The sequence below is a fragment of the Rhinatrema bivittatum genome, chromosome 1, assembly GCF_901001135.1.
Source record: "Rhinatrema bivittatum chromosome 1, aRhiBiv1.1, whole genome shotgun sequence".
In the NCBI taxonomy this organism is placed as follows: domain Eukaryota; kingdom Metazoa; phylum Chordata; class Amphibia; order Gymnophiona; family Rhinatrematidae; genus Rhinatrema; species Rhinatrema bivittatum.
This window is the reverse complement of record NC_042615.1, coordinates 233,705,964-233,722,489: the sequence shown is the minus strand read 5'-3', so window position 1 is coordinate 233,722,489 and position 16,526 is coordinate 233,705,964. Positions and strand designations below refer to the sequence as shown.

The following is a 16,526-nucleotide window of genomic DNA, read 5'->3' as shown; positions in this document are numbered from 1 at the left end:
TTGCGAGTGTGTAGTCGATCTTGTGCTGCCGACACCAAGGCGTTTCGGAGCTGTGCTCCTTCTTCACGGGCTGTGCTTTGGCAAGAAAGACTGCTCAAACACTGTGGCAACTATATAACATGAAAATAAACCATTATTGTTACTGTGGCTGTATCAAGAACTGTGGACTCCGGCGCTGAGGATGCAGAGTGTATGCTCCGTTGTAAACTACGGCTGCCACGTCCTGCTCCGTTTTCTAGCGCCTGATACAGCCACAGTAACAATAATGGTTTATTTTCATGTTATATAGTTGCCACAGTGTTTGAGCAGTCTTTCTTGCCAAAGCACAGCCCGTGAAGAAGGAGCACAGCTCCGAAACGCCTTGGTGTCGGCAGCACAAGATCGACTACACACTCGCAAGTATAAGTTAAGCAGTGGCTTGCATATAAGAAAAGAAATTGATGAGCACGCAAACCAGTGGACACAAACAGTACTTTAAAACCATATTGAGGTGCCTAATGATTTTAAAGCCAGAACATGGCTTATAGACACGATAGCTGAACATCTGTTTAGCATTGTATGAAGGCACACTCAATCCACATCCCATATATAACAAGTCTTGTATGTATTGCATATTGTATCATGTTATAAAAGTTTGGGTAATAATTTCAGGTCTTATTTAAATATGTGCATTTTATGCCTGCTAGTGTCCTTTCCATGGGAAGGTAATTCCTCGAGATGAGTTTGGGACTCCCACAAACCCTGAGGATAAAGCCAGAGAAGCGAGAGAGAGATCCGAAAAGCAGGCCCAAGAGCAAGGTTTGTTTTAAGAAGGTGGCTTGTCTTTCTTTAAAGAAGGTTTATGTTGATTTTATATATTAAAAGAAGAAAAACTAGAATTCCTTCTTGCCTTTCATTCCAAGTGTCCAGAAAGAAGCAATCTGTTAGTATGTGCAAGAGATGGGGATACTCTTCCTGTTTGACAAAAGTTTTCAAAATGTTTTATATGTAACATACAAGTACATAATGTATTTTAATTTTCAGTAAAAATCTTTAATACAGATCATTTTTAACCAACATACCTTTTTCCTGCCTGGGCATATGGATGTTAGTGAATGGACATTTTTTTTTTTAATTTAGGATTTGTAAAGTTTATTTTTAAAAAGGGAATTATTGTAAAAATGAATGGCCTCTCATTTTAGAGTGACAGTCATAACATTACCTGAGTAGTGATTGCTTTTCACTGGTAATTCTCAGTTTCTGTATAGAAACTCCAGTTTATAAGGGGAAGGCCTTGCCTGAGTTTTGGCAAAACTGGGAAGAGTTTGAGAGGGGAAGCTGTGCCGTGGAGAAAGCCTTGTCTGCCAGCCACCCGAGGGGTGGCAGGCTGGTTCTGCCTGACAGATATTAAACAGTATGGGGCTTCGGTGTTCCAGCTAGCTGCCCCCGTAAGCGAGGATGTGCGAATAACAGCTTAAAATGCTCATGCTGATTTAATGGAGCTCACACCGGCGTTTCCCTTGATGTCACCAAGTACAAACATGAATGGAGCCCACGTGTCTCATTTTTTTGTTAAGACATCTTAAAAATTCATTCACAGGCTCCTTTGTTACGGGCACCAGGAAGCCTCTTCTAAAACAAATTTCTTTCCCTAGAGCTAGACTTCAGGTGTTTCTCCACAGGCGAGGAGGACGAATCCAGCCACACCAAGTGGGCGGCATCACTGCATGGTGCCGAGCTGAAACGTGCCCTGTCAGAGGCAGAAAGACTATAAAAGTCTTTCTGAGCATGCTCGGAAGGCACGGAAGCCCCTTCAGTCATCTTTCTTCTGCTTTGGTGAAAAGACGTCGGGTGTTTAAACTTCAGTCATTTCAACACAGATTTCTGAGAACAACTAGCTCGAGTGTAAATACCAGCGCACGGTTGGACAGACAATGCTCAGCATGGAACTTTCTTGTTTGAATTTGTCTCCATGTAGAACAGCCACCATCCGACACCAGTAAACGCTATTAAAGTTGTCTTTTGAGTTTCTAAAGTAAACTAATGTGACTTTATGACCCGGGATGTGATTTATCAAAAGTATGATTATCCAGGAGAACGTGCAAAATTGCTCCTGTCTCTTGGCAGAGAGTGAAATGATTGGCTGCTGGGACAGGAGAGTGGAAAGAGGCAGCCATCTCAGTGGCTGCAGATTAGGGCACAGGAAAGAGGGAGGGAAGGCAGCAGTGGCAGCTGCAGCAGGCCAGGAGCGTATGAGAGGAGGAGGAGAAGAAGAAGATGGCAGCAACGGGATCGAAGCCTCGGCGGGAGAAGGTCGATCTAGCACCAGGAGTGAAGAAAGTGGAGGCAAGAGGGGAGGGGGGGAGTGATTGGGCATGGGATGGCAGCAGCAGATCAGAGCTTATGTCTTCCTTGTTGGTAAATAACAAGTAAAATGAAAAAATGCTCTTTTCCTTTGACTGTTTTGCTGGAAGAGAAACAGTAAAAAAAAAAAAAACCACCAAGATCCCTATTTATGATGTGAGCAGTTTTCTGTACCATGGCATTTCTCGTAGGTGTACACTGTGCTAGGCTCCTAGCTACTCCTACTGAAGCCTAACAAGTTTAAAAATGTCTTTATTTTCTTAGGGTTTTCCTCTGTACTATAACTTAAAGCGAGCAACCATAACATTTTTCTTAATCACGCAATACCCCTTTTTTTCTGATTTTTGATCCTTTTTCTGTAGAGCAGTAGCTATTTGGAAGTTTCTGAAAGTACCTCTTCAGTAGTAAAGAAAAATTCTGCTCAACTGATCATTCAGATACCTGTCGTAATCCCAATCTAATGTACAAATGTGTCATAAGTACCTGAAGTGACTTTAGCAGGAGATTGGTGGAATCAGGTGGTATGGCCATAATAAAAGATACAGATATTTGTGAAAACATATACTACTGCTGTCGGGCTGTGATCCATAAAGTAGTAGTAATAGTAATGAAATGCCACACTGATAGTTTAAGTTCCTTTCAAAAATGGATGTATTATATAAACAAGCTGGGCCCAGAGATACTATTTCTACATACGTTCTAACCAGTGTGTGGATAAGTATTATGGATGGTTTGGTCATTAGCTGAGCTATGGCAAAATTTAGTCATCTGAAAGTTTCTATGATATGACCTTTGCATACTTCACAAAGAGTGCTTGGTATCAATTTATGGTAACATGTTCCAGTCACTTAAGAGTAATCTGCAGTCATTTCTCTGTAGCATGCCCTGTTCTCTTTGCTTCCTCCTCAAATTGTTTTTAACACTGCTCAACATACTGGAAGAAGACAGTGAAACTCTAGTACAGTACAGGGTACAGTTTGCATGGAAGTGTCAGCAGGACACATTGACTACAGTGCTTCTGTTATCTGATTTTTACTTGTAATAATTTGAAGAATCATCAATTTTTACTTGTAACACTTGACCGAAAAAATAAATCGCACTTGAGCTAAGCATCCACAGAGTGGTGCTTGAAGCTTTATGGCCCCAGAGACAATGAATCATGAGGGATTACACTGACCTACTAATCTGCAGTGTTCCTCCTTTTCCAATAGTTCACACACAGAAGCAAATTAAGTGCCTCTTTTTTGTGTCAACCCTGAAGAGTATCTGGTTTTTCAGCCCTTAGTGACTTGTTAACAAACAGGTATCTGGACAAGCTGGTGAGTGCAGGCCGCTGGCCAGTCAGTTGTGAAATAGCATTTCTTTACTAACTATAGTATTGATTCCCACCTACCCTTGCAAACTGTGCAATTTTCTTTTCCCTGCTGCTAAACTCAGTAACAATGTATGAAGAGCTTTAGGGGACCATCAATGCTCAAAAAAGCTGCTCTTCCCTGGCATTCTATTGATTTTTCTCAAAGGCTTTTAAATTGCTCCTTCATTTTGCTCAAATGCTCATTTCATCTCTACTGGATACCAGCATTTTTTCGTTGTGTTTAAACAATGGCTCCATTCACTGGGTTCCTAAACTGTGACGCCTTCTTATTACTGGGAGATAAACTGTTTAGACAGTTTTCCTTAATCTTGGATTAATTGTTCCTGTATCTGAATTGTGCAGCTCTCTATTTCTTCACTTCAAAAAATAAACTCTGTGAAGTCGTCTTATCTGTGTGATGTTTTTTGTCCCTCTCTCCGCAAACTGTTATGTACACTTCTCTTCCTTTGGCTTTCTCACCTGACTGCTCTTTCTTTATTCTGGGGTGGCATGCCTGAAGCTAATTTGGATCAGAAGATATATCAATCTGTATTATTTTGTACATCCCTTCGCTTCTCATCCCATAGCAATTCCAATATGGCCTCCATAAGACCACAGTGCTGACATGTTCTCTTGTAATATGTGGTTTCTGCTTTGGAGGCTCAGTAATTTCCTCTTGCTCCTTTGGGGTTTCAGCTCAATTAGAATCAGGCCTCGAATCCATTCTTGGGATTTTTCCCTTATTTAAATCTCCTCCCAATGCAACTTGCCCAATCATCAGCATTTGACCAGGCCTCTGTTCTGATTCATGAAGTCATGGGCCCTAAATCCAGCCAGTAGGTGTCACTGTTGCACAATGGATGGGATTCCCCACAAAGGCTGCAAATGTTGTCTTAGCAGTCTCCCCAGCTCTGGTCAACCTGGGGAGTGGAAGAAGTGATGTGGTTTATGCTTAAATATGTTCTAAGACAGAACTTTTGTTACTATACGCCATGATTACTTCAGAACAGGGAGGAGTTTTGTGTTCTGAAATTAGGTGTATTGATTATTTTTTAGGTGATTAATTTTTATGGATTGTCCTTGCTTATATATTTATATAGCAGTATCATCTAGATTGTTAAGGGAAACATATATTAGAAAGTGTGGCAGAGTTGTAGCTAAATCTGATTACTCTTTCAACATGCTACAGCACCAGCTATGTTTTAATTTAGCCAGATTGGATTTGCATTTCAAATTTTGCAATGGTATGGCAGCTTTTTTAATGTCCACAGAGTGTGTATATAATTTCAGTTTAACCTCTTGCCTGAAAGGCAGCAACCTCAGCTGTGCCCCTAATGCTGTTAGGACCTTGAATCAGTATTAGCCCAGAGTAGAGTGTCACCTAGACCTAGTATTAATTGAAAGGGTAAATAACTGTTACCTATTTCTTTTCCACCCTGCTCATGATGGTAGACCTCTGTTATGTCTCTTCTCCAAGCTGAAAAGTCCTAACCTGTTTAGCCTGCCTTCTGTGTCTGTAATCTGCTGTTGTACTGCTCATTTTCTCTGCATTTGATTGATCTGTTACTGTTGGGCACCAGGTTTATACTTTGGCCCCATCTAGTTGCAGTGTGTTGTATCTTCCAAACACAAAAAGACCTTGTAAGCAAGATAATGTTATAACTAGTACCCATTAAATAATAAAAAAACCCAAAACAAAATCTGAAGTATGTTATACGAGGAAGATGTTTATGAAAAGATGAGATGCTTTAAAATGTTTTTTTCTGCTCTGTGCACACTCTGTGATCAGGTTGAGTCTGACTGCTTTGGAAAAATAAGTAGACTAAGTGTTTGGTAGTTTGCTGATACTTAAAATGTTTGTTTTCTCAATAGATTGGCGGGACCCTGAATTCATGAGGGAGATTGAAGCAGCCACAGGGCTAGATCTTGGATCCTCAAAGGTTACTGCAAAGGGCAAAGGTGGGAAAAAAGGGAAGAAGAAATACCCGCATCTGACAGATCTGAAACAGCACACGAACACGTCACGCTCACGTCTGCAGAAAAAAGTGTTCAACAAGTAAGAGCCAGCTTTAATGCCTGGAAAGGCACCTGTCTGCCAAATAGTTTCTCCGTCTGTATTTGTGGGCGTTATTCTCAGAGTGTATCTGCCATTGGCATGGTTTAGGAGAAGCACTTTAGATAATAGGGCTTCCTTCATGTTTAACGTCTAGATTTTGTTTTTCATTAAGGGGAATACTGTTTGAAAAGGCAAGAACCAGTCTGGGGGAACAGAGGATAAACCAGCTGAGGGATAGTAGTAGTGCTGTTTAACCCAAGGAAGGGGTGAACTCTGCAAGGCTTCATAAAACGAGTCTTGGATTTTGGTGCTTCTGATGAAACTTACCATTCACTTGATTTGCTTTGCTGGTTTGTCACAGAGTTTATAGTCCATGGGTGCTTGCTTCTATAAATACCTTTTATAATGGCCTGCACATTTCCTAAATACTCTAAAATGAACACTTAAATAAAAGAAACAGGCGGTGAAACCAGGTAGATAAGTGTCAACTCACTAGACAGGATGTCTGCCTTTTTTGGATCATTTTACATGATGGTGTCCATGCAAAGCTTGGTATTATTGGTATTCTTCATTTTCATGTCTTCGTGAGCTATCTGAATGCATTTCTGAAAGTTTACACAAGCCAGCCATCTATGACAAACTAGCCAGAGTTTTGCCGAGCCTTTTACATTTCTAAAAGAAATCATAAAAGAAATGGAAACATTATCTTCCTAGTTTTTGTTTTATTTTGGGTTTTTTTTCCAATTGCTTTGGCTTGTGCTAATGATTGTATGTATGTGAAAGGGGTATTCAGACTTGTTATGTTTTAATAGGTTTCCTGGTTTGTAACCACTAAACAGAATGATAACTTTGTCTCTTTATGTAACAGCCCCAAATTACTTGTGATGTGTAGGTGATAAAGCAGTGCTGGTCTGCCAATAAAGTAAAGTGAGGATGCACACAGATCATCCAGGTGGGATCTTCTTTCATTTGCACTGTCGTGCTGCTCAGCAGTGCTAATGTGGAGCTTACATGTCATGAAAGTGTCAAGGCCACGCTGTCATGGGAAAGGCTCACTTTTTTTTCCCAACAAATTTGGTCGTATCAAAGTACAGACCCAAAGTCCCTTTTTAATCGGGGCAGGGGGGACATTTTATAGTGATCCAAGTTATATCTATTAGATGCAGGGCAATTTTTCTTTTGCTATTTGTTGCATTTAAAGCAGCAGTAATGCATAAAATTCTCAGTGATCAAAATGCCTGTCTCTTGGCTCTATGGGATTCCTATTCTTAGCTCTCTATTGTCTTTGTCCTAGTATGTTGTTCTTTTATACTGTTTTTATTTTTTGTTTTGTTTTGTTGGGGGTTTTTTTGGAATTAAGAGGCCTTATGCCTCCCAGTGCACAGGAACCAACTTGCCCCCACACCCTTCTTCTCCAGTCCCTTTGTTCCTGGAGTCTCCAGCAGACTTCCCACCAGGGCTCATGGGGCCAGAAGATATGCTAGGAGGGAAGGGGGGATATTACAGAGGCAGGGGAGGCTTTGGATGGTCATCATGGCCTCCTCCACTACTGCAAGAAACCTGGCAGAGCCCTTTATTATTTGGCATGTGAGAATGCTATGTCCATTTGGAGATTGTTCAATCATGATTCTTGTACATTATTTTCATTTTTGTTACGACTCCTGTACGCTGTGAATTTCATTTTGCTTTTTTTGTATCAAACACACTGAGGCCGGTATTTAGAAAGACTAAAAATATCCTGCTAAATATCCCCAAATAAAGTTAACTGGCTACTGTTAACTAGATAAATTTAAACCAGCTATCTTTGAATATCCCAGTTCAGGTTTACAGTTATCCATGTATATGTATCTGGATAACATTTAAACTTAACTGACTATATTGAAAAGTATATAGCCAGTTAAATGGAGATCTTGTTTTTTTAAAAAAAAGAAACCCAAAAAAACAGCCTCATGGGCCTGGCAGCTTGATTCCCTGACCTCACCCCAATATCACAAAAATGGAGCTTGCTAGCCTGAATTCCCTACCCTCCTAAGCCCTTCCAAACATTACCTAAAAGGGTAAAGTGGTTTGCTGTCATTTGTCACCCTTTCTCCCAGGACAAGCAGGATGGTAGTCCTCACATATGTGTGACATCACTGGACGGAGCACTATCATGGAAAGCTTTGACTGGCACCCTGAACACACTGAGCATGCTATGATCCCCGTGTCCACAGGGGTCTCCCTTCAGTCTCTTTTTTTCCGCGATGCAGTTTGCCTCGCGTTTAGGAGCTCTGTGAGGTTTTTCTCTCAACTTTTCCTCCTTCACAGAAACACTTGAAGTTTTACTTCACAAATAATTTTTCCGTACCCGGGTCTCCCTTCACGTACATTTCATCAACGCTCAGTGAGTACTATGCCCTAATTTTCGGTCTATTCCTGTCACCTCACTATCTGTTTCCCTGGGATACCAACCGAATTGCGGCCTTCTTTCTCCCTATGTCTATCACCCTCGGTCAGCCCCACGATGCCCATAAGTGTCCTGCCTGTGATCCTCCACCGGGGCTAGAGGGATAGGGACGTCCACGGTTCCATTGCTGCCAGGGACGCCATCGATGCTCTCATCGATTCCATCGGTGCCCCCGTCGATACTACTGAAGCATCTATACCTCAATCAGTGCCCTTGACTAAACAAAACGCTCCATACTTCAGGTTCTAAACCAGAGCCCCATGTAATCCTTGGACGACAAACAATGCCAGGAGCAGTGAAGGCACGGTGACAGTCCGTCACCAATTGCCATCCGAGTCAGCGAGGACATCTTCCTCGGTGCTGGAGAATGACCGGGCCGAGCACCGTGGGAATAATTGTCACAGACACGGTGACCATCCGCCATCCATGACATAGGTGGCATCTTACTCTGTGCTGGAGAATGACCGGGCTGAACACAGAGGGAAACATCGCTACTGCCACGGTAAACAACCGTCGCCGATGCCTTCTGGACGTCGGTTGCAGTTCCTCGGTGCTGGAGAAAGACCAGGCCGAGCTCCGAGGGAAAACAGTCAGCACAGATGAGGTCCCACATTCGGTGCCGGCACTGATACTGCACCAGCATCAATGTCCATTGAGCCAGTTGCGAAGCGAGCCCAGGTACACGAGTCTCCATGCTCCTCTGCACCCAAGGTGCCGAGGCATTCCCCACCAACATCGGTGCCAAGTACTGAGCCACCACAAAATAATGTGGAAGCGCCAGTAACGCCTAGCCTGTCTCCTCTGTAACTGCGCTATCATACCAGCTTGCAGGGTGGAGCTGGACGTTTGTCCTTCATGCTGTCCTCTATGCCTCCCGAAATCTACTAACACCAGAGCCATAGATATTCGCACCGTTGTGGCACTGTCTCGTTACGATACCTACCAATAACAGCCTAAGTTATCGCCGCCGACTCGTCCTTCTGAGCCTCTACCACGAAAGGCGATGGGCACTCTAATCCCGCTTCGGCACTGATCCCATCAAGACCTGGTCACTAAAACGGACTAGATGTTTTCGGAAGGTTCTAGGTCATAACATCTTCCAAGAACCATATTGGTGTCGCATATTGCTATTACCAGCTATGTTTGACACAACACCAAGGGGAACCTCTCTGCCAGCAACATGGGATTGCTTCAAGACGTCCTCCCGTTGCCAGCAACGGGACTCCATATTCGATACTAGCCTGGCTTCTGGACCCTGATTTATGGCCCGAAGTCCCAGATACACTAGCTGATCTGCCATGCACAAGGTCCAGCACACAGTGCCTCAATTGCAAGACCACCTCGAGACCCTGCGCAGCTCTCTACATTTCTTGCACAGCAGAGAGAGATGTGGGAAGGACTTTTACCGCTCACGCTCCCACTTGAGACCAACTGATATCCAGATTACACCAGCTCAGCCAGTCGGGCAGGCTCTTGGATTTTTCAACCTTGCCAGACATCAGAGCGGCCATCCCACTGAGAACCAGGGCTCGGGATACCGTTCCCCGGATGCAACAAGGCGGAGGAGTTTAATCCCACTATTTCCTTCTTTCAACAGAAAAGCAGGCAATCTCCGCCTATCCTGGACCTCAAAAATCTTAACATATTTATTCAGAATGGAAAGTTCAGAACGGTGTCTCTCGCCACCATGCTTCCCTTACTACAATAAGTGGGTTGCCTCTATCCTCTGGTCTTTCTATGCGCTTCATAGTGAGTCAACAACATTTTCAATACCAAGTTCTGTCGTTCACACTAGCTTCGACAACTTGTGTATTTCACCAAATGCCTAGCAGTGACTACCGCTTATTTACAGAGAAAACCAGCATTCATGCCTTTCCTTACCTGTTTGACTGCCTAATAGGAGTCAATCCAAGCAAGGAGCTCTAAATTCTCCAAGACTCACTATAAATCTTCTAAATTTGCCTGGGATTTCTGATCAACTACCATAAATCCCATATGGAGTAGTTCTGGGCCTACAGTCGCAACGGACTTCCTGCCCAACAACCGCGCAGACATCCTGTCAAATTCTCCACATCTCTGTGCGCATGCAGCATAGCCTCAGCCCATCAATTCTTTCATTGCTGGGTCACATGGTTTTCACTATCCACGTCACGCCTATGGCCAGACTAACCATGAGTAAAACTCAGTGGATTTTTAAATTTCAGTGGCTCTGAGCCATGCAACCGCTTTCGTCCCTGATCCATATCACCAATCCAGTCCAAAATCCTCAGATGATCTTGGCCACGATCGCATCCAACTTGGGTTGGAGAGCTCGAATCCACATCCACCAAACTCAAAATGCATTTACTCCGCTCTATAAAAAGTCTCAGATCAACTTCCTGGTGCTTCGAGCCATGCGTTATGCCTTTTATGCCTTAAAACACTGCCCCTTACAAAATATATGTGGATACAGACAGACAACATAGTGGCAATGTGCTATTCAAACAAACAATCATGCACAGGCTCTTATCTGCTCTGCCAGGAGGCCACGCAGTTCTGGGCCTGGGCCCTTGCACACTCCATGCATCTATGGGCCACTTATCTAATAGGCATACCGAACATACTAGCAGATCATCTCAATCCTCACGAATGTTATCTGAATCTGTGTGTAGCGAGCAAAATCTTCTGGCGCTGAGGTCAAACAACCTTTGACCTCTGCGTCTGAATTGAACCACAGAGTGGATAGATTCTACTCCCTACACATGCATCGAAATGCGTTCCCATGGACGCCTTTGCTCGCCCTGCAACAAAGGCCTTCTATATGCATCTCTTTCGATACCGCTCATAGCCAAAACTCTCGTGATACTACAGCAGGACAGGTTTCCAATGATTCTCATAACCACGTCCTGGCCTTGACAAGTATGCTCCTCATACTTCTCAATCTATCACTCAAGAAACCAATTTGCCTGCCCACAGGTCAGTCTCATAACACAGACTCACTGATATTCTCAGGTACTTGTAGCTTCACGACAACCTTCCACATGTAAATCTTACCATTCCAAATGGGCAACTTTTTTACCACATGGCGTGCACAAAAATGTATTAGCCCCTTTTTTCTGCACCACTCATCTCTCTTAGGCTATCTAGGATACCCCTCGGATTTTAGTCCCCAGACATCCTCTGCACAGGTGCACCTCAGTTCCATTTCAGCATACCACCTGGGTGTAGGGGATGCCCGATTAACGGCTCAACCCCTTATGAGTTGGCTTATCATGGGTTCTCTACAGATTAAGCCTCCTCTACAATCACTGGTTACAGAATGAGGCCTACATATAGTGCTTACAAGACTCGTATGTTCCCCGTTTGAGCCTTTGCATTCCTATAACTTTAAAATTCTAACATAGGAAATTCTTTCCCTCGTTGCCATCACTTCTGCTAAAAGAGTCAGTAAGTTGCAAGCCCTTGTTGCATACTCACCCGATCCTAGGTTCCTCCGTGACAGAGTGGTCCTCCGTACTCACCCTAATATTCTTCTTAAGGTAGACGCAGCCTCTCACCTTATTCAGAATATACTCTGCCCACTTTTTCCCAAGGCCTCTCTCTCACCAGGACGAGACAATCCAAGGTGTAGTTTTCTACACCTTGGACTGTAAGCGTGCACTTGAATTCTATCTAGACCGCACTGCACTCCATGGGAAATACACCCAACTCTTTCCTTCTTTGACAAAGACAAGCTGCGAGTTCCAGCGGGCAAACAAACTCTCTTCAACTGACTAGCCTACTGTATCGAATTCTGCTATGAGGCAGCAGGTCTTCCTCTCTAGGGGTGACTGCAGGCACATTCTGTAACAGCCATGACAACATCAGTACCACACTATCGTTCAGTACCAATTGCCAACATTTCCTAGGCTGCGACATGTAACTCTCTTCACATTTTCACAGCCCTCTACTGCTTAGATATGGAAGTCTGTCAAGACTCTGCCTTTGGCCAACCTGTCTTCAAAAGCTTTCTTCCACTATAATCCCCAACTCCTTCCACAATCACCTGCTGTGATTTCAGGCTGCCTCATCATTGCCAATAGCACTCGTGCCTGCTGTATGAGTTGTCTGCTATTGGCCTGTTGTAATACGAGTCAGCCTGTAGCTTGCTAATCACCCAAATGTGAGGACTACCATCCTGCTTGTCCTGGGAGAAAGCAGAGTTGCTTACCTGTAATAGGTGTTCTCCCAGGACAGCAGGATATAGTCCTCACGAAAGCCACCTGCCACCCCTCAGAGTTGGGTACGCTAACGTTTATTATTTATTTTTTCAATCGCACTTTTTGCTACACACGAGACTGAAGGGAGACCCCTGTGGACACGGATTATGGCATGCTGGGCATGCTCAGAGAGTTCAGTGTGCCAGTCAAAGCTTTCTAGAAACTTTGACAGAAAAGTTTTCTGTGTTAGGGCTCCGTATAATGACGTCACCCGTATGTGAAGACTACATCCTGCTGTCCTGGGAAAACACCTGTTACAGGTAAGCAACTCTGCTTTCTCATCCCCCCTTACCCTTCCACCTACCTGTCACCTTTCCAAACCTCTTTAGCCAACAGGATTGTGGTACTGTTCCTGGTGGCTTCTTGTGTTCTAACAGCAACACTGGAATATAAGCTACCAGCATTGCTGTCAGAGTAGTATTCTTCCTAAATCTGCCTGGTTCTTGAATCTGAGGTAAACCAGGATGGGCAGGGGAAGCAAGACTGGGTTTTCTCACCCTAGCTTGATTGTACTTTGTTATAGAGTCCATCAAGCTAAGGTGAGAGAACATAGTAGAAATTTCAACTTTGTGAGACTTCCTCACTCCAAATGACGTCAAATCTTCACCAAGGTGTGCTGTTTGTACATCTAACTCTACTTGTAGATAGTCTCTCTCTCTCTCTCTCTCTCTCTCTCTCTCAGTAAAAGCCTGTCTGGGTGAAAATATCACAGGTACAATAACTTTGCAATCTGACCAGTGACTGAATATTACTCCCTTCCTTTTCAGATTTTGTTCAAACTATGACCAAATCTGTTTTCATTCAGTTGTAGATTGAGGAACAGCCAAGGGCAAAATTGTTTGGCCTACCCAAGTCCCTTAATGCCCCAAGTGTCGATGGCAATGGCCATCTGCCACCTCTCCAGAGGGTAAATCAGAGACTGTGGGAAATCTCACATTATATCCTCCTGTTTGGTAAGAAGGCTAACACTAAATACTGTATCCTGGTAACTGAGGGACTCAACTGGTTCCAACTGCCACACTATTCTGTGGGGTCAAATTCATGCTGAAATGCACTAAGAAGTCCAAAAAGCATGCCTTAGTACCCTCTGGGGTGTCAGCCTGGAGCATTGAATAATTTGGTAGAAGGCATTCTCCAAGGAAAAGCAGCAAGAAAACCACACACACAAAATTCTTTTTTATGAATTGCAGAGATAATTTATTAAACACTATCTTGCATAGAAAAGATTTTCTTTGAGCAAATTTAAAATAAAAGTAGCTAAAACATGTCTGAAAATGCTATAAATCATATTGAAATGCTAAATTCCAGCAATTAGCCAACCTGGAGATTTAAGATGATTCTTCTAAAAACTAAGGCACTTTGGACAGTTATAGAATCTGATCCACCTGATATAACAGCTACACAGGTATAAAAATAGCCTGGAAGAAACATAGTATGTCATGAATATAACTGTCCAGACATTAAACACTTCATAAATAAGAAATGTTGTTAACCAGACAATAGCAAAAGGCAACTGGCAATGTATGGAACAGGCAAATAGAGAACGTATTCTTGGGGGGGGAAAAAAAACTGAACCTTAAGCATGAGAGAAGTACTGTCAAGTGGGAGAAAGAGTCTATTACTACATACACAGCATGTGGAATCATTAGCTGAACAACTATAAAACCTAAACGATCCACTAGAAATTGCATCACTAACAATTCAGACTCCCGTGAGCATACTGTGGAGTGGCTAGAAGTTATCATGTCTGTATGTCTGAGCTGACTGCAGAAAAAGTTTTTTATGCACTTCTACAAGAACAATTCTAGAAAAAGGATTATCCAGATCCTGAATCAGCATATGGTGCACAGAGAGTTTAGAGAAACGTCAGAGAAAATGACAGAAAATAAAATGCCAAGTTGCAAGAAATTTTGAACATTTTGCAAGGGATTGATGTTTTGTACCCAAGGGAAATAAAAATCCTCAAAGTGCAAATGAGACTAAATATTTTTCAAGCAATGAAAGAGATCAAAGAAAAAATATTTAGAGCAAAAATAGCAAATGAGTCATGCAATGATAACACCACTGGATCCACTAATGTGCATTCCATGTTAAACCAAACCATATAGATTGAGACCATTGACAACAGAAAGCCCTTGTCAGTAGATTCTGGTGCCTCAAATCATTTAAGTGGACAGCATGAATTACTTGTTAACTGCAGTGCAATACAGGACCGATCTGTAACAATGGCAGATGGCATGTCCAAGGAAGCAGTGGGAGTAGAAATTATTCAATTCAAGCCGTATGGAGACTGATTATTTAAGTCTGAAAGCTGTAAGGACTTGTATCCTGCTGGCCTCGGGAAAACACCTGTTAAAGATAAGCCACTTTCACTTTATCAAAATGCTGTGCCCCCAGTCCCACACAGCATCCTACCAGACATATGTTCTAGCACTTGCAAACCATTCTGGGAAGAGCACTGAAATTCACCACCCTCGAGTGAATGTTGTTCACTGTTGGCTCAAGGCAAGGAGTGCAAAAAGCATTTTAGCCTTTCAGCACAATGCTATTGAGATGGTATAGAGACCTTCTGTAATGATTACAGATAAACACAGATTCTTATGACTGCAAGAGTTTAGCCAACATGAGCACATGCAGGAAAGGCTCACTGAAATGCCTTGTAATGGAAGGATTCTCTGGAGCTAGTAAGGCTGTGAAAGTTCTTAAAGACCTCCAGAAGTTACTAGGTCTTAAAGACCACTATTAAACACTGTCGTCACTACTGCCTGCAAGTCAACCTCTGCACCAAGAAGGTATTGGAATCAAGAAATCAGGAGAGAGTTTTTCCATCCAAGGAGATTCTTCCTGAGTCTGACTCGCTTCAAGAGGCAACAGGGCTTCAAGCCTCATACCAGGAATTTCTAAATTTGGATGGTGTGATTGACGCTATCCCACCATAGAAGAGAAAGGAGAAAATATCTGTACTTCCTGGTCCCAAAAGAAATGGGGGGGGGGGATACTGTCCCAAAATAGACTTAAGAATCTTGAATCATAATCTCATGAAAATGAAGTTCAAGATAAGAACATAAGAAAATGCCATACTGGGTCAGACCAAGGGTCCATCAAGCCCAGCATCCTGCTTACAACAGTGGCCAATCCAGGCCACAAGAACCTGGCAAGTACCCAAAAACTAAGTCTATTCCATGTTACCATTGCTAATGGCAGTGGCTATTCTCTAGGTGAACTTAATAGCAGGTAATGGACTTCTCCTCCAAGAACTTATCCAATCCTTTTTTAAACACAGCTATACTAACTGCACTAACCACATCCTCTGGCAACAAATTCCAGAGTTTAATTGTGCGTTGAGTAAAAAAGAACTTTCTCCGATTAGTTTTAAATGTGCCCCATGCTAACTTCATGGAGTGCCCCCTAGTCTTTCTACTATCCGAAAGAGTAAAAAACCGATTCACATCTACCCGTTCTAGATCTCTCATGATTTTAAACACCTCTATCATATCCCCCCCTCAGTCGTCTCTTCTCCAAGCTGAAAAGTCCTAACCTCTTTAGTCTTTCCTTATAGGGGAGTTGTTCCATTCCCCTTATCATTTTGGTAGCCCTTCTCCGTACCTTCTCCATCGCAATTATATCTTTTTTGAGATGCGGCAACCAGAATTGTACATAGTATTCAAGGTGCGGTCTCACCATGGAGCGATACAGAGGCATTATGACATTTTCCGTTTTATTCACCATTCCCTTTCTAATAATTCCCAACATTCTGTTTGCTTTTTTGACTGCCGCAGCACACTGAACCGACGATTTCAATGTGTTATCCACTATGACACCTAGATCTCTTTCTTGGGGTGTAGCACCTAATATGGAACCCAACATTGTGTAATTATAGCATGGGTTATTTTTCCCTATATGCATCACCTTGCACTTATCCACATTAAATTTCATCTGCCATTTGGATGCCCAATTTTCCAGCCTCACAAGGTCTTCCTGCAATTTATCACAATCTGCTTGTGATTTAACTACTCTGAACAATTTTGTGTCATCTGCAAATTTGATTATCTCACTCATCGTATTTCTTTCCAGATCATTTATAAATAT

General features: G+C 42.8%; 1 protein-coding gene across 2 annotated transcripts in view; it reads left to right on the top strand.

The window, feature by feature from the left end:
* UVSSA (UV stimulated scaffold protein A) overlaps positions 1-16,526 on the top strand; it is a 209,132-nt gene that overhangs the window by 174,777 nt on the left and 17,829 nt on the right. The window contains exons 12-14 of one of the 2 annotated variants that reach the window (XM_029592673.1): positions 687-798; positions 5,570-5,753; positions 6,622-6,741. In XM_029592673.1, the coding sequence (XP_029448533.1) occupies positions 687-798; positions 5,570-5,753; positions 6,622-6,649 (324 nt within the window). In that variant the 3' untranslated portion in view covers positions 6,650-6,741. Of the gene's footprint in view, positions 1-686; positions 799-5,569; positions 5,754-6,621; positions 6,742-16,526 lie in introns of those variants that run through there. The other variant, XM_029592666.1, reaches the window with a different exon arrangement.